Source organism: Heterocephalus glaber, unplaced genomic scaffold (genome assembly GCF_053883595.1).
Source record: "Heterocephalus glaber isolate CG9 unplaced genomic scaffold, H.glaber_assembly_v1.0 deba00000936, whole genome shotgun sequence".
Classification (NCBI taxonomy): Eukaryota; Metazoa; Chordata; class Mammalia; order Rodentia; family Bathyergidae; genus Heterocephalus; species Heterocephalus glaber.
The window spans coordinates 3,731,255-3,755,114 of record NW_028258172.1 but is presented as its reverse complement, the minus strand read 5'-3'; the positions used below and the strand labels follow the sequence as shown (position 1 = coordinate 3,755,114).

The 23,860-nt window shown below is 34.9% G+C and overlaps 2 protein-coding genes across 2 annotated transcripts in view; one reads left to right on the top strand and one right to left on the bottom strand.

Annotated features, from left to right (window-relative positions):
- Positions 1-23,860, bottom strand: part of LOC110347169 (profilin-2-like) — a 182,385-nt gene that overhangs the window by 16,281 nt on the left and 142,244 nt on the right. The window lies entirely within an intron of this gene.
- Positions 1-23,860, top strand: part of Mtmr8 (myotubularin related protein 8) — a 115,645-nt gene that overhangs the window by 15,537 nt on the left and 76,248 nt on the right. Inside the window, 4 exon segments of the mRNA XM_087208118.1 lie at positions 12,899-13,103; positions 14,206-14,363; positions 17,342-17,470; positions 18,654-18,788. Of these exon segments, the coding sequence (XP_087064244.1) occupies positions 12,899-13,103; positions 14,206-14,363; positions 17,342-17,470; positions 18,654-18,788 (627 nt within the window).

The window sequence follows — 23,860 nt, the reverse complement described above, 5'->3', positions numbered from 1 at the left end:
AACTAGAGACATTTGTAGCTAAATGCATGCACATTGAGGCGATATTCAAGTGAAATAAATAAGACATACATGTGTAAATATCGAGTAGTTTCTCTGGTGTGAGAAACTGTAAGTGTGAATAAGGACTAGAAGGTATAATAGGTAATGTGAAATAGGAAGAAATGGGGCAAAGGGGAAGGGGAAATGGGAGGGGTAGGGGAAAGGAATGAAGGGAATGGAATTAATATGAGAAAATGAAAACATGGAAACAAAGTCTTTGTAAATAGGGAGGGATGGAGGGGTTGAAAGGAGGGCAGGGAAATGGGGAAAATACTGGGGAACCTTTATCTAGGGAATGATTATAGAACCCCAATCAATTTGAGGAGCAGATGCATTGCAAAAAAATAAATAATTTTTAAAAATAATTTTTAATAATCCTCTGGATCTTAGTGCTATCTGTGGTAATTTTACCTATGTAGTGTCTATTTTTGTTGATGTGGGTCTTTTATGTCTTTTAGAAAGTTGGAGTAAGAGTTTATCAATCCTATTCCTCTTTTCAAACAACCAACTGTTCATGCTGTGGTTCTTTGTATTTTTAGCTTGAATATCATTAATTTCTGCTCTGATATTTATTATTTCTTTCCTTCTACTGGTTTGGGGTTTTATTTGTTCTTTTTCTTGGACCCTGAGATCCATCATTAGGTTATTTCTTTGGGGTTGGTCTGTTTTTGTAATTTAGACACTCATAGCTATAAAATTTCTTCTTAGAACAGTTTTTATTGTGTACCATAGATTCTGATATGTTGCATTTCCATTATCTTTTGATCCTAGGAATTTTTTTAGTATCTTCCCTGATTTCTACAGTGACCAACTGATTATTCAAGAGTCTATTTTTCAATATCCATATTCGTGTGCTTTTTTTTGCTACTGATTTCTAGTATCATTACATTGTGATCCAGTAGGGTGAATGAAATTATTTCATCTTTTGAATTTATTGACATTTGCTTTATGGCCTAAAGTGTAATCTGTTTTGAAGAACAGTCCATGGGCTTCTGAAAAAAATTTTATATTATTTTGTTTAATGAAATACTGTAGATGTCTGTTAAATTCCTCTGTTCTGTGATATCATTTAACTTATTATTTTATATTTTTTGGTCTGGTTGATCTGTCTGTTTGTGAGAGTAGGGTGTGGAAATCTCCCATTATGATTGTATTGGTGTCTGTCTGTCCTTTTATATCATTTTATAGCAATTTTTAATGAAATGGGGTACACTGATATATCATGCATATATGTTTACAAATTTTACCTCATGGTAAAATTTTCCCTTTACCAATTCATAGTTACTTTTTTTTGTTTCTTCTCACCAGTTTTTGTTGGAAGTTAGTCAAATTTGTTAGATGTAAGTATAGCTACTCCTGCTTTCTTTTGGGCTCCAGCTACTTTGAATAACATTTTCTATCCTTTCACTTTCAGTCTGTTTTTATGCTAAAAAGGTATGTTCTTTATGAGGAACATACAGATACTTCTTGTTTTTTGATCCACTCTGCTATTTTACTTTCTTTAATTGGAGAGTTAAGTCCATTTACATTGAGTGTTATTATTAAAATTATGTACTAATTCTTGTCATTACACTTTTCTAGAGCATAATTTATTCCTGTTTCTCATTCATTTAGCTAATCTTCCAGTGAAATTTATTTTTTCTCTTGGCCTTGTGGGTATTGTTCCCCTCATCTCTGTTTATGATTCCCTTAGGTATTTTCCACAGTGTTGGTGTGATAATCATGCATTTTTTAGTTTATTTTTATTGCATACAGTACTTATTTAGGCTTTGATTTTTGAAGGATAGCTTTGGAGGATATAGTAATATGCATTGATAGTTACTTCTTTTCAGGGCTTGAAAAGGCTTACTCCAATCCTGCCTAGCTTTTAAGGTTTCTGTTGAGAAATCTGCTCTTTTTCATATGTGTTTGTTTTTTACAGGTAATTTGGCAGAACTCTCTAACAGATTTTAATATTCTTTCTTTGTTCTGAGTTTTTGGCATTTTGTCTATGATGTGTGGTGGAGAGGTTCTTTTTTTAGTCATGTGTATTTGAGGTTGTGATTGCCTTCTTCTTCTGAGTATCCATCACATTCCCCAGATTTAGGAAATTTTTTGAAAAATTTCATTGAACAAATATTTATGCTACTAGTCTATATTCAATGCTCTTTGTGAGTCTGATGATTCTACATTTTTTCTTTTGGAGTTATGTAGAAGTTTTGGATAATCTTTTAATTGTTTCTTGTAGTTTATCTTTCTTTTTGATTGAATATTCTAGTTCATCCACCTGTCTTCAAGTCCTCATATCTGACTGATCTTGCCTACTGTCAATACCTTCAATTGAATTTTTAATTTTATTTATTGAAGTTTTCATTTCCAGAGATCTCAGTAAGTGGCTCTTTCCCCATGATGGGCTTTTAGTGTGATTCAGCATGAAAGCAAATACTAAACCTATTTAAACTACTACATTATATCCCTACCACTGCATTGCAAAGGAGAGCACATACCAGAAATAAAACAACATCCTAAAAATATAGAATTTAAAATTTAAACTTGTTTTAAAAGTTCTGTTCTCTTGACTTTTATAGCTGGCTTAGTGGTCAGAATAAAAGGAATGGCTGTAGATGAGACAGGAAGGAGAGAAGGAGGACAGATTTGAGAGGTTGTGAGAGAAGGTAAGTAAGAGGATATGAGGAGGGAATATAAATGGAAAGTGAGAGAAGATACAGAAAGATTGAATCCAATTAACTAACAGAAGCATAAATTTAGCAAACTCTATGAAGCAACACTTAGTGTTGGAGAACATAATATGACATAGTAAGTGTGATATTTAACTGATGGTGTCAAATAAACTGGATCAGCATACTTCTGGGTGTAGCTGAGGGGATTTACTTATGATTTCCTGAGATTTATTGGGTGTAAGTGACAGCAAACAATGGGGTTGGTGCCTAAATGGCATAAAAGGGAAACAAAGAAAGAAGGCTTGCTTCTTTTTCTTTGGAGGAACTCCAGGCTTCACTTTCATCTTGGATGTCATCTCCTGGCTTCCAACACAGACTCTCCAGACTTCCAGCACAGATGCTACAGCCTTTCATTGTAGACCCTTTGGCCTCCTGATACAGACTCCAATGGGACACTACAGTGAGCTCCAGGACTTTGACTAGATCCTTTGGATCTCCAGCATGCAGACAAACTTTTTACACTCTTCTACATCTGATTTTGTGGGCAGCCATTGCAAGCCAATCCTGCAAATTCTTATATATTTATATATCTTGAATTAAGTCTGTTTCTCAAGTAAACACTGGTTGATACAGTAAGATACCATAGAAGTAAAAATGATAAATAGCATTCATAAGTACTCATAAGCACACATACTCCCCTACCTGGCAATTATAAAAAGAAATCACATTTATAAAATAAAAGGTTTGATATTCCTCCTTTTGGTGGTATTCATATTGGACTCCAGAGGTCTCCTTCACCTCTATTTAAATACAAGAAGCTGCATAGAACATGAAGGGTATGGAGCTCTGCCTCTCTGTGGTTTTGGATGGAAACTTGGGTATGTCAGCAAGTGGCTATACTTACTATCTCCTACTTACTGACTTAAATTCTGTACCTGGGGATGTGAAGTGAGAATCCTGAGTGTTCACTGAATCTTTCACTTGTGTAGTCTATTGGCAAGTCTGGAACACGACCCAAAGCTCCATAAATTTCTAAACCTAGCTTTTGGAGTTGGAGCTGAAGAGTGTCTGCATGCTGCTGTCTCTACTCTGAATGGCTCTGAGCAGATTGGAGGGCAGATGAGTGCACAGGATCTGTGTTTGTATTATGTGCTGCTTGTGTCCAGCCTTCTCTTGGTCTTTGCAGGCATATGGGAGAAATATAACTCAACCTTTTAGATGTTAAATGTGTTTAGTTTGTGTCTCTTAAAAGAACAAATTACAAAGGAAAACAAAGGTTGAGAGTAGAAAAGGTTTATTTAGACAGCATTTGAGAGACAAGAGGGGTCTCTAGTGGGTTGTCATGGAAGTCATTTTTGGGGGGTAATTTAAATAGGAAAGTTACAATGTGGGTATAACATGGGTCAAACTGTAGTCAACCTATAGAATTATAAGCTGCTTAGCTAATATTGATCCAATAGGGAAATGGGTCATGTGGAAAGGTTATATGGAAAGAACAAAGGCATTTTTGCAGAGATGGGTCTGGATGTTGTAGTCAGCTACCTGGGTGACTGACGCCTAGCTGGACCTTTTTGGACCAGGTGATGCTAATTATATTATAACTCTAAATTATTTTTTATCCCTTAGGGAGGCACACAGGTCTGGCCATTTTATCTTTATCATGAGGGAGGTCTGACCTTTTTTTAGAGGTGCCTCCTACCGCAATATTGATATCTTTAATTTTTGCTGACTTTTTTGAGATCCAAATCTCTCTTTGACTGTATATTATTTTTTTATCAAACTTTTCTGTCTATATTATTTTTCCCTTTGAAGAGGTATCTCTAACTGTGGTTAGGGGAGAATGGATGAAATTTTTATCTAGTTGCTTTGAGCAGCTAGATTAAAAGAGCGAAGAGTCAATGTAGAGGAGAATGTAGTTAGGGGCCTTTTCCAGAGGGCTAATCTAAGGGGCTGTGGATTGAAGTCATGTTGTAGTTTAGCAGTTATAAACACCCATTATAAGGCTGATTTAGTGAATCTTGTAAGAGGAGTCTGGCACATTTGTTGTTGATTTTATTTGTATGATTACTTGGAGTTTGGCAGCCTGTAGGTGAGATAAACACATTTTTCAAAAGATTAAAGCATGTATAACTAAGGCATGAGCAAAAGAATGGAAAGGCAGATTGAGAAAAAGAGCTACATCTAGACAATGTTTTCAAAAGACTAGAATAGCAATTGTAACCAGCTGGCTCTTATGCCTGTTTGTTGATTGAGGTTATCTATAAGTCTGATATTTTTTTTTACCAGATTTAAATTACTTATTTAAAGACAATACATTTTACTTATTAGTGTATAAGTCTCTTTAGTTTTAGTAATAAGAAGATGGAGAGTTTGGTGGTTTTGCAGGACAATTTTAGCTAAGGAATTTAAAGATTTTGTGATTTTCTTGCTGTTATTGTGGCTTTTTAGCCTCATTAAACCATAACAGTGGTCAGCTACAGGTGTAGCTGGAAACTGTCAGCAGAGGTCAGTGATTGGAGCCCCTTTTTATATCTAGCCTTTATTATTATAGTATTATTTTATATAACTTTTGGTTATATTTTTTGCTGGATGTTTAAGACTAAGTTAAAGTGAGACCTCTGCTGGTTAAAATTAACCTATTGTTTTTTATCAAGGTCAGTTAAGGTTCTTTAGGGGTTATGTTTGGAACACTGTATACACCCTCTTAGCTCTTTTGTTAGTGTCAACCACCAGGATAGGTCATATTCTGTTACGGATGAGTTGGAACAATAGAGATGTGCCACACTCTGTATCAGATTGGAGTCCGTTTATTAAAGCCAGTGACTGAGATGGGAATAGTGCCCTGAAAGTTCTTTCAGTGCTTAAAAGCAGTTTGATTTCTCCTTTTAAATCATGCCTTCAGTTGGGGGGGGCTCAGGGGGAGCAAGCAGAATTTTATGGAAGCAGAACCATGCCAGGTTAGTGGGGGGGGGGAGGCAAAAGGAAGTTTCACACACTAGGTGAGCTACAAAACATCCTGCAACTGCAGCAAGTTTACTCCCAAACAGGATGTGGGTTTTGGATGCTTTGTCTAAGCACAAGCACACAATGGTGGTAAGATTCAAAATGGAGTTGGGTTGGTTAGCACATTTCCAACTGAAGATGGTATTGGGTTGGTTATCACAGTTCTTGCTTGACCATGTGACTTTTTGTAGCAGCATGGAAGACATCATGGGTGACCCTCTTTTTTGGCACACTGTATGTTAGTTAAATTTTGTCTTTTGAGGTCTAACAAGCTTTCTGTTTAGGAGGTTGCATGACTCACTAAAGTTGTAAGATCTTGTAGAAAAAGTCCCCTCATGTCCTGGGTCTTTGTTGAACTTTGAGGGCTATGGCCAAAATATTTGCTATCTTTTTTACCCAAGTTATTTTTTTTTTTAGTTCTGGTCGCTAAACTTTAGTTGCTAAACATCTAGAAGAGAAGGCTAGTTATATCAGTATTGTAGTTGGAGTAGAGTAGACATTGAGCTACCAGAGGGCAATCAATCCTCTGACTGCCTAGAAAGAAGGATGGTGAGGGATAAAGAAAGAAAGAAAGTCAGTAAAGACTTGTGTAATTCTAAAGTACATGGAGGACTGGGAGCTCAGTGCTTCAGAGTGGGCAAAGGAAAAGACACTCTGAGCTTGGCAATATATATTGGGTTCATACAATAATTGGAGGGAGTATCAGATGACTGACAGGGCAGTGGTAATTCTAAATTCATGAAGATCTTATGGTGAGGAGGATCTTAGGTCCATGAGGAGCTTATGTTGATAAGGATGGTGACATGAGCAAAATGATTCTTATAACAGTAGGTGAGATGAGTTAAACTGATAAGAAATTTTCCCCCCTTCAGGTGAATCCTTTCTCCTTTTCTTTATTTAACTACTTGGTTCTCAAAGAACCAAGATGTCTTCAGCTGATGTAATCTTGCCCTTAAGTGTCACAGCAACATGGGACCACTGAGGGCTCAGCAATGACCAGAGGTGAAATGGAGCTTTGTTTCTGTATGCCATAGCCAGCTCACAGGCAAGGTGACATTGGGCCTCAGACAGCCTTAATCATAATTTAATTATGAAATTATTTTCCCCAAAATTATGTAGAATGGCTCCTGACATTGTGCTACTCATAGTTATATTTTTGGAAAGAAATAAAGAAAAGAAACTCTGGTTAGGCCACATATGTAGTGTCTCCAAAAGAAGTTGGAACTGTTGGAGGCAGTTTTGCCTTATTTTTCATTATTAGTTTAAGCATCTCTGTTAATTATATAGAAAGACTTATATCTAGTGTCAATCTCAGAAATGAAAGCTATAGTCTTTGTCTGAAAGCACCAGTTAGACCAAAGAGGAGAGTTGGGACTTGGGGAGGAATAAGTGGCGATCTGAGCATCAGGACTATAGCCCTCTACTTTCTTTAGAGCAACAAGGAGCTTTTAGAAGAAACAGGCTGGGCTCAACCAAAGCAACAATAGTAAAAGCTCAAAACAAACAAACAAACAAATATTTATAGTTATAGTTATAAACTATATCTTCTACAAACTTTTAAAAATATATTTGAGCCTTTAGTTTTGTCTCTTTCTCTCTGTCTCTTCTTTGGGAGGCAGAGTAAAAACCTTATAACACAAAGTCTTCTCACATCAAAACTATATCTCTGTACTTATAGCCTTTTAATTTCTTTTTTATCTTATTTATCATAACCTCTTATTAAAAACCTGGCAGTGGCCGTTTGAATTTTAAAATGCCCCACTTTGGGATTTAAGGTATTTTATTTTAGCATAGAAATCATGATGACATTATTATATTAGAACCATTAGGTTTGGTCATTGTCTCTGAAACACATTTAATTTTTCAGCTTAGTATAGAATAACTTTTAAGTCAGTTAACTTTATCTAACTATAAAATATTAAATGATATACAAATTTTTGCCTAATTTGTTATCTTTTAACTATTTTTTGTTACCAGAATGATATTTAAGTAGAATGTATTTGTTTATAGATATATTTTATAGATTATTAATGTCTAATCTCTAATTATTAGAGTAATATTGTCTGGACTGCATAGGGTTTAGGTATCTCTAACTGTTATAACACAATTACATAACAATCATACAATCACAAGCCTGAAAATGAATCTGTATCATCTGTCTGGCTGTCTCAAATTTATTGGCATGTACAGTTATCATAAGTAGCTGGAAAACATGTAAGGGAAAGCCAGATGCTTGAGCCTGAAAAAATCCATCACGATAAATGTCTTTAGGTGAAAGTTAACAGTGTGATAATATTTTTTTTAAATTTTGTATATTTGAAGGCCTATATACTTGAGAAACAAAGATATATCATGTGGTTAGCAATAACTACTATCACAGCTATATAGAAATCTTTACATATTTAGTTTTTACTTTTCAGACAAATTTTAAAAACTTTTAACAGGTTTTATAAGGTGCAACTATATTGACAAGAATTAAGGAAATTTTTACACCTCTGATATGTTTAGGAAACAGTGTTAATGACTGTAAATACATTTGTTACCAAATATACAAGTGTATCTCATTTATATAATAACAAAAATGTTTAATCAAAGCCAATAGATATAAATCAAGTTTAAATATCGGAACCAAATTTAAAGAGATGAAAATTTTGATCATTTTATATATTTAAGGTCTAAACATATATTGTATAAAAGAGAGCACCTATTACTTATTTTGTATTATTAAACCTATGTAGTCTTAATTCTATAACCTTAATTTTAAAGCTTAGGCTCACAGCATAGCTTGTTTTTAGATTAAATATATAAATTATGTTATAAACTAAGATGAGAGCTGTTTAATCAATCATGAACTGAATATTGAAAACATTTTACAGGTCAACATTTAAATATTCTTTAACTGTTAAAGCTCACTTTTTAAATGCTCACTTTTTAATATCCAAAAGTCTAATGATGAGAACACAAGAAATTTATTTAGTAAAATATAAAACTTTAGCCTTTAAATATAGTTTTGTAAGTTTAACCAAGAGCATCTCAAGATTTCAGAAACCTGTACTGTTTTAGACATAGAAAATTTAACCTTTAATTTTAGCCAAAAACAATTATTTTAGATGACTCATCATAACAGTTAATACTACATATATAATTTTTGACCAAGAAAACCTCTTAAATTATCATACATAGACAATAACAGACTTTGTATTTATAAAAATAATTTTTAATATTATCTTGGTTATCTAAGAGCCTGCATGGAAATATGTCATCAACTTTACAGACATTTTTATTCCTACCAACTTCTTTTTTTCTTTTTCTTTTTTCTTTTCCCATTTAACTTTATTGGTACATTTTAGGTAAAAAATACAGTTACATTCATCATTGGGATCTTGTACCATTACATGAGTATCTTGGTTATTATTTTTTCCCCTTCCGTTGCCCTCCTTTCACCCCCTCGACCCTTCCTTATTTGCAAAGACCTTGTTTCCATTTTTTTCCTTTTCTCATATTTTTTCTTTTCCCTTTTTTCCTTTCCCCTACCCCTCCTACTTCCCCTGCTCCTTTAGACCTTTTCGTCCTGTTACACAATATCAGTTATAAATTTTTTAAATTACAATATTAAGTTCTAGGAGACATTACCACAGATTTTACAGAATTTAAAAGGATATAGAAAGCATATTACAAAAATCTTTTTTGAAATAAATTTGACAATTTCTAAGAAGTACCTTGGAAGACAAATTAATGAAACTAACTCTGGAGGAAATATAAAATTTGAATAGCACCTATTAAAGAAAGTATATTCCTAGCTTGAAAACATACCTATATGACCACAGCAGGCTCATAAACATTTTAACTGATAAATTATATCAAAAGTTTAAAGCAGAAAAAAGAAGGAACACTTCTCCCCTCATTTTAGGAACTCAACATTGTGCTAATCCTAAAACTGGATAAAGATAATAGAAGAAAAAGTATGAACATAGATAGAAATTTGTTTAACAAAACAAACTCTTAGAAGTCAGATCTGGCAGGATGTAGAAAGTGGTTTTATTATAGGGATGGCAGTGTTGGTTCAGCATTGGAAGATCCACCCCCAAAAGTCATCATTTAAACAGAGAAAACGCAAAAGCCATATGATCCTGTCACTAGTTGGAGAAAAAGTATTGGACTAAATTCTACAGCTGTTCATGGTAAAAGCTATCAGGAGACTAGAAGTAGAACAGAACCTTCTCAACAGATCAAAGACATGTACTCCATACTTCCAGCGAGAACACCTTATATGACTGGAGAAGATACAATGCTTTCTCCTTCAGGTGGGGAACAAGGGCAGATATGCTTACTCTTTATCTGTCCATTAAACTTTGAAACCTAGGCCCCACCAAAATAGTCTGGCAATAAAATGACACAATTAGGATAGGATTGGCAAGGTAGAAGCAAAATCTTTATATGTAGATGAAATGATCATCTACAGAGAAAATACTAAGAAATCTCTAGGGGCCCCTAGAACTTGTACTTGAATTTAGCAGGATTAGAAAACACAAGGTATATATAAAAATTCAGGTCTGTGTATGCTTGCTATAAATTAATAATTGGATATTGAAATTTAAAAGTTATGTAGGAGTACAAAGGAGCTAGAAAAGTTAAAAAACAAAAAACAACAAACAAAAAACAAACAAACAAAAAACAGTGTTGGAAGACATTTAGTACCTAATTTTAAGACTTCTTTTAAAGCTACAGTAATCAAGGCAGTGTTGGTGTAAGGAAAGACATATAGATCATTAGAATAAAACAGAGAATCTAGAAATAGAACCACACATATATGGTCCACTGAGTTCTGAAAGATTATTTAACATTAGCATTTTATAGAATATAAACTCAATTCAAGAGCCGAGGAAGAGATAGTGTCTTCAGCAAACGGCACTAGAACACCTGGTATCTGTATATAAAAAATTAACCTCAACCTTTTATTTCCATACATGAAAATAACTTGAAGGAATCTATGAACCTAAATATGAAAGCCTAAAAGTATAAAACTTTAAGAAGAAATTATAAAGGAAAATGTTTATGAATTTAGGGTAGGCAAGAACTACCTAGGATACAAAAAACTAATGTATAAAAGAAAAAATTTGATAAATGAGATTCCATCAAAATTTAGAACTTTAAATAACATCATTAAAATGAAAAGTAGTCCTTAAACAGACCATATTTACAATGCATATAACCTATGACCAGAATATATAAAGAACTCTTGCAGCTCATTAATGGACAACCCAATTAAAAAGTAGACATAAGAAGATGATAAATAGCCAGTACAGCACAAGGAAAGGTGTGCAACTCTACAATCAGAAAAATACTAATCAGTACAATAATAAGATTGAATTATACACTCATTAGGGAGATGAAGTTAAAAGTTTTAAAAGTGTTGTCGTGGCTTTTTCTTTTTGTTGGATTCTCCCCCAGTGGATTCATTCTGCTAGGTTTCCTGGGGTTGTGATCCACATTGTCTTTTCCTAGGGTATTGTCTAAAATTTTTTGGAGTGCCAGTTTGGTATTCATGAAGTTCCTGAGGTGCTCTTTATCATGAAAGTATCTTATTTCTCCATCAATTTTGAAAGATAGTTTTTCAGGGCACATCAATCTGGGTTGGAAGCTGTTTTCCTTTAGGGTTTGAAATACATCACTCCAAGCTCTTCTTGCCTTGAGGGTTTGCATTGAGAAGTCTGCTGTGATTCTGATGGGCTTTCCTTTGTATGTCATTTGTTGCTTTTCTCTCACTGCTTGTAGAATTTTATTCTTCTGTTGGATTTCTGGAATCCTATTATATGCCTATGTGTGATTTTTTTTTTTTTGATTAAGGCTAGCTGGAGTCCTATATGCCTCACTTATCTGTATGTCAAGTTCTTTTCCCCTCCTTGGGAAGGTTTCTGCCATCACTTCTGTGAAGAGTTTTTTAATGTCATCTGCACTCTCTCCTGTTTCTTCATTGACTCCAATCAGTCTTATGTTATTCTTTTTTGCATCATCTAGCAGCTGCTGGATTGATTTCTCATGTTCCCTTTCAATTTTAAAGCAATTTTTCTTTTCCTCCTCACTAATTGCAATCTTTTCTTCTATATGTGAAATTCTATCCTCACATTGGTTCATTCTGCTGCACAGACTTTGATAGAGTTTTTAATCTCTTGGAAATCTGTTTGTATCTGTTTTATGGATTCCATTTGTTTCCTATGTTGGGATTACATCATGTTCCTCAGATCCTCTATTTTTTTAATCTGTGTCCTCTCTAGATTTATTAATCATGTCTTGCACCAGGAGCACAATCTTTCCTGTTATCTGAGTAATTATTTCTGATTTCATTTTTCCCAGATCCTCTTTTGTTGCCAGTTCAGAGAGTCTAGGTGGTTGAGTATCAGATTGTTCCATCTCATTTCCCTTTGGGGTTGCTGTAGTTGATCCGGAAGTCTTCTTCTGAGGCTTGTTTACGTGTCTTCTCATTTTCCCATTGGGGGGATGCTTCTGGCATCCACGCGGCTCACCTCCTCTGCTCTAGGAGCCTGGAATGGTGGCAGGGGAGCTTCCTTCTGGGTGCTGGAACCAGCTCAGCTTCTCTGCCCTAGGAGCTTGTGATGGCAGCGGGGGAGCTTCTTTCTAGGTGGTGGGACCGGCTCACCTCCTCTGCCATAAGAGATTGGGGTGGTGGCAGGGGAGCTTCCTTCTGGGTGCTGGAACTGACTCAGCTTCTCTGCCCTAGGAGCTTGGGATGGCAGTGGGGGAGCTTCTTTCTGGGTGCTGGGACTGGCTCAGCTTCTCTGCCCTAGGAGCCTGGGATGGCGGCGGGGGAGCTTCCTTCTGGGTGCTGGGACCAGCTCACCTTCTCTGCCCTAGGAGCCTGGAATGGCAGCAGGGGAGCTTCCTCTTAATTAGTAATTTTGTAGAACAAAAGAAAGTTCTGTTATCCTCTGTGGTTTTTAAATTCCATCATAGCATGCTAGATGTTATTATCTCTTCTCAAGTGATCCACAAATTTGTTAGTACTGTACGTTTAAAGAGAAATAAGGCTTTTAACACTGCAATTTGATTCTCATTGTTTTACTATTATTATGCTTAAAAAAGACCATTCATTGTAGGTTGTAGATGTAATTACATCTCTGGCCCCACTGTTACCATTACTGAGAGTCAGATATATATACTGATAATGATAGAGCTAGTGTACATCTGTATGTTTATTCTACTTCTTTTCTGTTTTATATATTGCACTCCATCACATTGCCACTGTGGGGAAGTTGGCTATTACTAGCATGGTCTGTCCCCTGATTTTCCACTGTAAGAATTTCTGGTTGGCCCACTTTGTTTCAAACTCTGATCTTGTGTGCCATGAAGTTTACATTTCACTTCTCAAGCTATTTCAGCCACGTAATTATGATAGTTTCTTTGCTTAGAACTATTTTTAATATTTTTCAGAATAACAATAATGTGAAGATGATGAGTTAGAGTTTGAATCCAGGCTCTGCCACTTACCAGATCTGTGATATTTGGGCTTACTCACATTTAAAAACAAGGAAAGTAAAAGCTCCCCAAAGATATTGTTTTGAGGATTAAGTACATTAATGCATAGTACATATTACCTTGTTTTGTTTCTCATTGTCCTATATGTTTGGCCCAGCACTCCTAATTTTAGTTCCAAGTGGAAGACTAGAACTTCTATGACTAAGACTATTTATCAGTCTTCAATAATGCAGTTATCTCTAATTCTTTTAACCACACTCTCATTCCCCAGTCCTCACACCTTGGCAACTAAACAATTAGCTTCCTTTAACTTTTAGTCTGTGGGATTTCCACGCTCTTAAAGTTTTCCCTTCCACTTTCTCCTCTTCCTCCAGAATAATTCCTTAGTATTTATCAGTATTTTATCAGCAGAGTAACCTGACAGCAAACTCAGCACTTTATAAATCCCTGAAAGGCTCCTTTCATTTCTAGAAAAGTTGTTGCCACATAAATTGGTCAAATAGATATTGGTTGAATGTCACATCTTGTGGAAGTTGAAAGCAGAACTGACAGTGAGGAGAAAAGAAATGGCCACTTAACAGACAGAAGCTGGTGTTGGCCTGACAAGTAGAATGTAATTTTACTATTAATCTATTAATGTTGTGCAACATGTTACAATAAGCAGTGCAATTAGGACATGGAAGTTTAAAAAATTTAGTAAAACCTGCTTTCCTAAAAAATTCTAGTCTTAGTTCATTCTATTACTCACCATTCTTTCTTATAGAATGTCAGGCAGAAAGTTCTCACATTTCATTGGTGTCAAAAAATTAAAGTATTTTTAAAGAAGAGCCCAAAGCAATATTCCAGTTCTTACTTGTTACATAAAAGCAAACATGTATGCAAAACACTGTCCATTTCTGGAGCAGTTTGACAGATACTCCTTTTGGGAAAAGGACATTTTTGTTCACATTGTTTGGTAATCTTTAAGTTTTACTTATTGTTACTTTGTTTCCATGCTTCACCTATCTAGCATTACCTGAAGGTCTTTATGTTTTTTCTTATAATCCCAAATCCTCAAAAGAGACAAGGGAAAGTGGATGGAAACTGATTGACCTAATATCAGACTTTGAGCAAATGGGAATACCTAATATAGGTACTGGAGTATAACAGTTATCAACAGAAACTGAGGTAATTTTGTAATTGTTGTTACCTTTTAGGTGTATTTAATTAAAATGGTAGGATATCAGCAAACAAGATTTTGAAAAAACAGGAAATTCTTCATAATATTTCCTTTTCATTTAACCTTTAGCCATTCAGCAAGGATTTATTGGGTATCTACTATGCTCAAGGAACTGAGTCAGAGCTCTCATGGTCTAAAGCACAGGGTGCTGCAGGAGCACAGAAAAGGGAAATTAAAATAAAATCAGCCCAGGAAGCCAGAAATAGCCTGTGGTCTTGCCTTGTGAAAGAACTTTATCTTAATTTATGCATGGGGAGAAGGAAGGAGGTCAAAAAGTAAGGCCAGATAATTAAGGGATTGATGGCTAAATTAAGAAATGTATTCATCATCCTGAAGATAGTTGGAGCCATGAGAATAATTTAAGCTCTAAACGAACATACAAATATTTGTATTTTAGAAAGATAACTTAATTATTAATGTGGAGAATTAGTTTGCCAGAGCTAATAATGCAGGAGAGTGATATGTAAAGTGATGGTAACCTGATATGGAGCAATGAACTGAAAGAATCTAGTGACGGATTAAATGTTGCTGGGAAAAGAATTATAGTAATGCATCCCAGTTACCTGATTTCTGGCTGTAGTAACCAAGTGGGCAGTGGTTATGTTAACCAAGAGGGGGACCACAAGTAAAAGGACAGGCACTGATTTCAGTTTAAGACTTGAGTTCAAAGTGATCAAAAATTTATCAAGTATTTGGTGTCAAGTATTTGGGTTTGGATCTCTAGAAGGCTCTGGGCCCAATATAGAGGTTTAGAATTATGTTGAGCATCTCCAAGACCATCTCTCTGGTTATTTATTTCATTAGGACTCACAGAGCTGGACATATACTTGAATTTATGATTACACTTTGTTACACTGAAAGAAAACAAAGCAAAATCAGCAAAGGAAAAAAGAACATTAGTTGAAGTCTGGAAAACTCCAGGTATTTTAGGTTTTCACTATTCTCTCACAGGGGAGTCACACAGAAAACCCTTGATTCCTCCAGCAACAAATTAAGGCAACACAGGTAGGATTTTGTCTTCCAGGAAATTTCATTAGAGATTGGAGTTCCTAGGTTTTTTATTGGGGGTGCCTTGTGAAAGCACCCTCTGCCTAACCTATACAAAAATTCCAGTTGCTCAAAAGTAAATAAGTTACTTAGTATAAATCACATTGTACAGTGTAGTCGCAATGACCCATTCTTAATAGGTGATGATAGACACCCTTCTGAAATACAGGTTCCTAGATACAAGCCAAGTGCCAATTTTGTAAGTAGGTCTTTCTAAGGATAGCAGTTAGGCTTCCTATGAAAACTTCAGTCATTGGTATTATGTGATGTCCCTGAATTGTTGGATTTTAAAATTATTTCAAGCTTTTTATTATCAAAATAAGCTGGTAACTGCAATGCCTTTCTGGTAACACAGCTTTGAGTATTCACTAGGTATGAGGAAAAATGAACTGCCCTTTAACAGGATCCATCTGTTCAGGTGGCTTGTTAGGGTCATGTTTGATGGGAATATGAGAGGTGAGGTGATTCTATGGATTTCAAATAATGTGTTTCAATCTTCTAAATGAGTTTGGATTATTCATGTTGGCCCTTTTGATATTTGAAGTTTGAAGTATTCATGTGACTCTCTGAGCTTAAAGAGCATCTCCATTTATTTCTCTTTCTAGCTTTTCCAAAGTTTAACTCGAGGGTAAAAGGATGAGAAGAGAACTTCTTTTTCAGATTATCTGTATTCTGAGGCATTGACTTTAATACAGCAATGAGTTATGCATAGATTTCTTTTTTTTTTTTTTTTGTACCGGGGATTGAACTCGGGTCCTTGCGCTTGCATAGCATGTGGCGAAACCACTGAGCTAAATCCCCGGCCCCAATGCATAGATTTCTTGATCTGCTCTACCTTGAAATTATTTTTCACCTATTTAATGTGTTTTTTTTACCTGTTATCAAATGTTGGGATATGTTTTTAAGTGAGTGATTAGTGTTAATTTTGCAGTTCAAGTCTATATGGTTAAAATTTTTTGTCACTGACTCTTTGTAAAGATATATATTGTTAACTACTAAAGTTTGATAAATTTGAGAAAATGTCAGTCTTTTTCTAGAATTAGTCACACTTAAAATGTCAACACTTCCACTCCCACACTAGTATTTTAAAGGCTCTTCTGAAATACATAGTAGGAACTTCATATGCAGTTTATGAAAGAAATTATATTTCCTCCTACACTTATCTGGTTCACACTTTAGTCTATTCATTTTATTTTTCAGTCAGCAAGAATTTATTAATATTCCATACAATAAAATAATAATTCTTAAAGTTCAGTAAAGCTAAGCTATCAGAGTGAAACAAAAACAAAAGAATAAACACTATAACTTTGATTATGCTCTGTGGTTATTTTAACCAGAATCTGAATCAAAAGTGTGTGTGTGTGTGTGTACATACACAACATAGATGTATGATAGAAAGTCCTTTGCCTTTATAGGACAGCAAAGTGAGAAGGAGCTAATAGTATAGTCTAGTTTGATAAGATAGAGATAAATAAAAGTGTAGCTTATTCATTTTTATTTACTTGTTTACTATTTATAATATTTGCTCTTATAAGCAAAAGTAGGAATTTCAGGGTAAGTTAGTATGTATGTTTCTGCCCATAATTTCAGTTATTCTAAAGGTACATTTTGTCCTTGTATGTTTCAATACCTTCCTTTCTGGAAAATAATAACATACTGGGAAAATTATACCAAAAATATTTAATATTTTTGTTCCCATTTCTGAAGAATTGATGATTCTGAATGATAAATACCAGGTAGCTAATGCTTGAGTGATTACTAATTCTAGTGTGTTGCTAGCAAGTGAAAAAAATATATAAAATACATATTTATATACCTAAAAGATTATATATATTATATATATTACATATATATATATATATATAAAATTTTCTTCTAGGTATTCAGGACCTACCCTCCTGAAATAGTAATTCTTAAATCTGTTACATTCGGAACAGTGATTAGAAGTTCAGAGTACAGAAGTAAAGAATGTATCCCTGTGCTCTCCTACCTTTATAAAGAGAATAATGTGAGTTAAGCAAACTTCTCTAAAGTTGGCACTATAAGACCTGGGATTTGGTCTTACTCTGCTACTTAGAAGGTATCAGACCTCAAGCAAGTTTAACTTATCTGATCTTCAGTACTTCTGAATGTTTTTGAGGGTGACACATGAGGTAAAATCATATATGTACTTTGTATATTGTAAAATGTACGTCAGATGTTAAGTGGCATTTCAGTGTATTAATTTGTTTCCTTTTTTTTTCCTTTAAGTACCCAGGATAGAATTCAGGACCTTGCATTTTTCAAGGCTGGTGTGGTGCCATTAAACTAAATTCCCAGCTCATTTACTTCTTTTCTGTGAGTTTCCAACTTGGTGGGAAGTTGCAGAATGACAGGGAGTTAGTTGTATGAGAGTATAGTTAGGGACTGTGGCTTACCATGGGAAAACAAATATCCTTTATACTTTCTTACCACTTTTCATATAATTTAAGGTAGTAGGTGAAAGCACTCAACTCTTCTGTGTTTCAGTACCCTTAAGGAGGAAGTAATAGTTCTCACTTCTTGTGGACATTTTGTGATCAGGGGTTAGACACAGTAAAATCCTCAAATGAACAAATATTTAAGTGCTGCATAGTGTATTAATGGAATTGGGTGTCTTTGTGTTGAACTACCAAAGTGAACAGATTCCATACAAATCACAGCAAAATGTAATGAAGTCCATTAATTGATCATTACCAGAGATGCCTCTCAAATTGCTATAGCTTTTTATGTTGAAATGGCTTGAAACATACCAGCCCTGAAACACGTGAACCTTCTTCTCTAGATCTCTAGGTCCTTGTTGTATCTTGAATTCTGTTATTACTGCAAGCCTCTGGTTTATATGTTTGCTGTTACTGAGACTATAAAAATGGGGCAATTTCAGAAAAATTACCAACCCATTATGTATCAAGAATTGAATTTACTAAGGGAATGCTCAAAATGTGTTTTTTTTTTTTTTTTTTTTTTTGAGGTCTGATTTGGCAGGATTAGTTTGAGGATCAACCAAGTGCTGAGGCTAAACTCAACGGAATGAGTGGTCTTCAAGAGCTTCATCTCTCTTTGCTTTGGACACTCCTGGGTCTACATGTTCTTTCCCTCTACTCAGCAAACCTGGAGACAAGGAATATGTTTGACCAGCTGTGGATATGATAACACAACTGACTTTCTTATAGGCTGCCATTTGCCACTGTAGCCAGACTCTGTTTGGATTTTCTACTTGCTGCATAAATGACGAGCTCTTGTTAGATGCCATTAGCCAAACAAATTCTGGGAGCCAGTTTATGTATGTTGTAGACACAAGATCAAAGGTGCCTGTCTGTCAATTACTTTTCTGATATTCCTACCTGTTGTAATCTTCCTGCCAACATGTTGAGACTTGGAGTATTAGGAAAGCTAGGGTTATGTATGCGGGTTTATTGTGTAAAACATTATGTAAAATCATTTGAGCAAGCCAAAGTGCTCCTTTTGTAAGCCTGTCAGTGTTGAATGAGGCTATGTGAAGGTACTTTAAACAACAGAGCACTGCCACCTCAATGTGACATTCTGTCTAAAGAATCATTAACATATCATCTTTTCCACTAAATGTACTACTTAACTAGAATTTTCAGTAATCTCGTCATGTTCTAAATTTGCTATCAGAAAAAGAGCTTCAACTTAGATACTAGAAACACCTCCTTTAAAAATGTATTAAACCACAGTTGGTTAATAATAGTTTAGTGTCTCTTAGAGAAGCAGTCTTCACAAACCAGACTACTGTATGATTAGTAAAAAATATTTGTGGCCTTTGTTATAGTAAAATTTTGCCACTGGCACTATTAGCTGAGTAAATTTTTCTCAATCAGTAAACTACAGTATATTAGTTCCAGAGAACAAGAAAAGACCAGGAATATAAATTTGTTCTGGATTGTTGGCAAGGGACGTTGAATTAGCAAAATCCTTTGATCTTCCTAAGTGCTTGCTACTGTGTGGTTTGTTGCAGTGTGTTTTCTCTGGCTGTGTCCCTTTCAAATGTGAATGTCACTGAACAGGGAGTCCTCAGATGAGCCTGAGTATCAGCCTAAGCCCATCTTTGCATTAATTCCATGGCCTCTAACATTTTGTTTAATTCTATAAAAGATTGTAGAAGAATACATTGCGCCCCATAAGACAGGACAGATTTACTTTTTTTAATGGTTATACTTTTTACAAAAAAAAACCCATGAAGAAATTATTTTGTTTCTAATTTTGAGTGGAGACTAGGTGACAACACAGTTTCATTGCTAACTAGTGATCACAAAATTGGAGATTAAGAGATATGCCTAAACTAAGTAGTTGTACAACTGCATGTGCATGAAAGCAGCTAAGGGCCTTAGACAGCATCTGTTCCATTTTTTTAAATTCATTAATTTTATTGGTACATTTTATATATACAATATGCTGACATTCATTATTGGGAATTTGTACTTTTATGTAACATATCTGGTTTGTATATTTCCCCAAGCCCCTGCCTTCCCTTCAGCCCCTCTACCTCTCTCTATTTACAAAGACTTTGTTTCCATTTTTTTCATTTTCTCATATTTATTTCTTTCCCTACTTTCCTTTCCCCTACCCCAATTCCGCTTCCCCTTTGCCACTTTTCTTCATATTTCACATTATGTATTATACACTTTAGTCCTTATTTACACTTTTAGTTTCTCACACCAGGGAAACTATTTGGTATTTACACACGTGTGTCCTATTTATTTCACTTAAGATTATGGCCTCAATGTGCATCCATTTAGTGATAAATGTCTCTAGTTTCTCATTCTTTATGGCTGAGTAGTACTCCATTTTAGGAAAAACATACCCCACATTTTCTTTATCCAGTCTCCAGTTGATGGGCAATTGGGCAGTTTCCAAGTTTTAGTTAACAAACTGTGCCAGTATAAATATGGGTGTGTATATATCACAGTGGTATTATTCTTTTAACTCTTTTGGGAAGATACCCAGCAGAGGAGTAGCTGAATGAAATGGGACTTCTAATCCTAGTTGTTTGAGGTATCTCCATATTGATTTCCACAGTGGTTGCACCAGTCTGCACTTCCACCAAAAATGAAGGGTTCCTTTCTGCCCACAACCCCACCAGCATTTGTTATTGGTTGATTTCTTCATAGCAGCCATTCTCTCTGGGATGAGGTTGAATCTCAAGATTGTTTTCATCTGCATCTTTCAAATGACAAGTGATGTTGAACAGTTTTTCATATGTTTATTTGCTGTTTCTACTTTTTTGTCTGAGAAATATCTGTTCATTTCAGACGCCCATTTTCAGATTGGTTCTTTAAATTTGGGAGGACAGATGTTTTAAAGTTCTTTATAGATTCTAGATAGTAGACCTTTGTCTGAGGAACAGCTGGTAAAAAATTTTTCCCACACTGTAGGTTGTCTCTTAGCTCTGTTGGTGGTTTCTCTTGCAGTGCAGAAGCTTTTCAATAAGATGAGATCGCAGTTGTTGATTTCTGCTAGTTCCCATGCTACTGAGGATTTGTTCATAAATTTTTTTCCTATGCCAATGTCCTTGAGAGTTCTATGTAATTTATCTTCCAACAAGTTTAGTGTTTCTGTTTTAATATTTAGATCTTTAAAGCACTTCAATATTAGTTTAGTGCACAGTGAAAAATAGGGGTCTAGTTTTAATCTTTGGCAAGGTGAAACCCAGTTTTTCCATCACCATTTATTAAAGAGGCCATCTTTTCTAAAGTGAGGATGGTTGGCTCTTTGTCAAAGATGAGGTAGCTGAGTATGTCTGGAGGTGTTTCTGCATCATCAAATCTATTCCACTAATCCTCAGGTCTGTTTCTTTGCCAGTACCATGCTGTTTTTATCACAGTGTCTTTGTAGTATAATTTCAACTCAGGGATTGTGATACCCTGTGCCATGTCTCTGTTACCTAGAATTGCTTTTGCTACTCTAGGTATCTTCTGGTTCAAAATGAATTTTTGGATTGTTTACTCTAGTTCTGTGAAATATGCTGTTGGGATTTCAATTGGTATTGCATTGAATCTGTATAGCAGTTGTGGAAGTATGGTCATTTTCACTATATTGGTTCTTCCTACCCAGGAACAAGGGATCTTTCCATTTTCTTTTATCCTCTTCTATCCCTTTTTTCAGAGTGTTGTAGTTCTCAATGCAGACATCTTTTGCTTCCGTCATTAGATTGATTCTAGGATATTTCATTTTTTTAGATACTATTGTGAAAGGGATTGTTTCCCTAATTTCTCTCTCAATGAGTCTGTTATTTGTGTACCAGAAAGCTATTGATTTTTGAGTGTTGACCTTGTATCCAGCTACTCTACTGAATCTGTCAATTAAGTCTAGAAGTCTTTGGCAGAGTTTTTTCAGTCTTCTATGTAGAATATCATATCATCAGCAAATAATGACAGTTTAACTTCTTCCCTTTTATCTTTATTCCATTTAATTATTTCTCTTTTCTAATTGCTGTGGGTATTATTTCCAGAACTATATTGAACAGGAGTGGTGATAGTGGGAATCCTTGTCTTCTTCCTGATTTTAGTGTGAAAGTTTTCAGTTTTTGACCATTTAGTATGATGTTGGCTATTGGTTTTTCACAGATAGTCTTAATCAGGTTGAGATAAAGTCCTTGTATTCCAATTTTCTGTAGGGTTTTTATCATGAATTGGTGTTGGATTTTGTCAAATGCTTTATCTACTTGTATTGAGATGATCATATGGTTTTTGTCCTTGACTCTGTTAATATAGTGTATTACATTTATTGATTTATGTATGTTGAACCATCCTTGCATCCCTGGCATAAATCTGACTTGGTCAGGGTGTATATGATCTTCTTGATGACCCTCTGTATTCTGTTTGCCAGTGTCTTGTTGAGGATTTTTGCATCTATGTTCATTAGGGAGATTGGCCTGTAGTTCTCTCTTTTTTTTCCCTTAAATTCTTTTATTGGTACATTTTAGGTATACAATACATTTACATTTATCATTGGTACTTGTACCTGTACATGATGTATCTTGGGTCTTATTTTTCCCCATTCCCTAGCCTCCCTTCACCCCCTCCACCCTTCTCTATTATAGTTCTCTTTTTTGGTTGGGTCTTTCCCTGGTTGTGGAATCAACATAACACTTGTTTCTAGGAATGAATTTGGAAGTATTGCTTCCCTTTCAAATTCATTGAAAAATTTAAAAAGTAGGGTCAATAGTTCTTCTCTAAATGTCTTGTAGAATTCAGCAGTGAATCCATCAGGACCTGAGCTTTTCCTTGATAGTAAATTTTTAATTATGTTTTCAATTTCACTGACTGTAATTGGTGTGTTTAAAATTTTTATATCTTCTTTGTTCAACTTTGGTAATTCATATGTATCTAGAAATCTGTCCCTTTCTTCTGTGTTTTCATTCTTATGACAGTACAGGTTCTCAAAGTAGGTATTGATGGATTTCTGCTGGATCTGTTGTGATTTCACCTTTTTCATTCCTAATTGTATGGGTTTGATCCTTTTCTTTCCTTTTTTTGATTAGGTTGGCTAACGGTTCATCAATGTTATTTATTCTTTTAAAATATCATCTCTTCGATTCATTGATTTTTGGTGTCATTCAGTTAGTCTCCATTGCATTGATTTCTGCTCTGATCTTTGTAATTTCCCCTCTTGTACTAGCTTTGGGTTTGTCTTGCTCTACTTTTTCTAGAAGCTTAAGATTCAGTATTAGATTGTTTATTTGATCTCACTCTGTTTTCCTAGTGTGGGCATTCACTGCTATGTATTTGCCTCATAGAACATCTTTCATTGTGTCCCACAGATTCCTGTATGTTGAACTGGCATTATCATTTAATTGTAAAAACTGTCTAATATCTTAATTTCCTCGCTGACCCATTGGTTGTTCAGGAATGTGCTATTCAATTTCCATGTGTTTGTGAAGTTCTTGTGGTTTCTTGTGCTATTGATCTCCAGTTTAATTGCACTATTGTCTGATAATATATAGGGGATAACTTCAATTCCTTTGCATTTATTTAGACATGTTTTATGAACTAGCATGTGGTCTATTTTGGAGAATGACCCATGTGCAGCCAAAATGAATGTATATTCTGATTTTGTGGGGTGGAACACACTGAAGATGTTTATTAAGTCCATTTGTTCAAAAGCTTGGTTAAGTTCTAGTATTTTGTTACTGATTTTTTTTTGCCTAGATGATCTTTGTATTTGTGACAGTGGGGTACTGAGGTCCCCCACTACATTAGTATTAGTACTTATTTGGTTTTTCATGTCCCTTAATATTTGTTTTGTATAGTTGGGGGCATTAGTATTTGGTGCATACAAATTTATGTCTGTCATCTCTTCCTCTTGGATTGTTCCCTTTACAAGGATGTAGTGACCTTCTTTGTCTCTCTTAATTAGT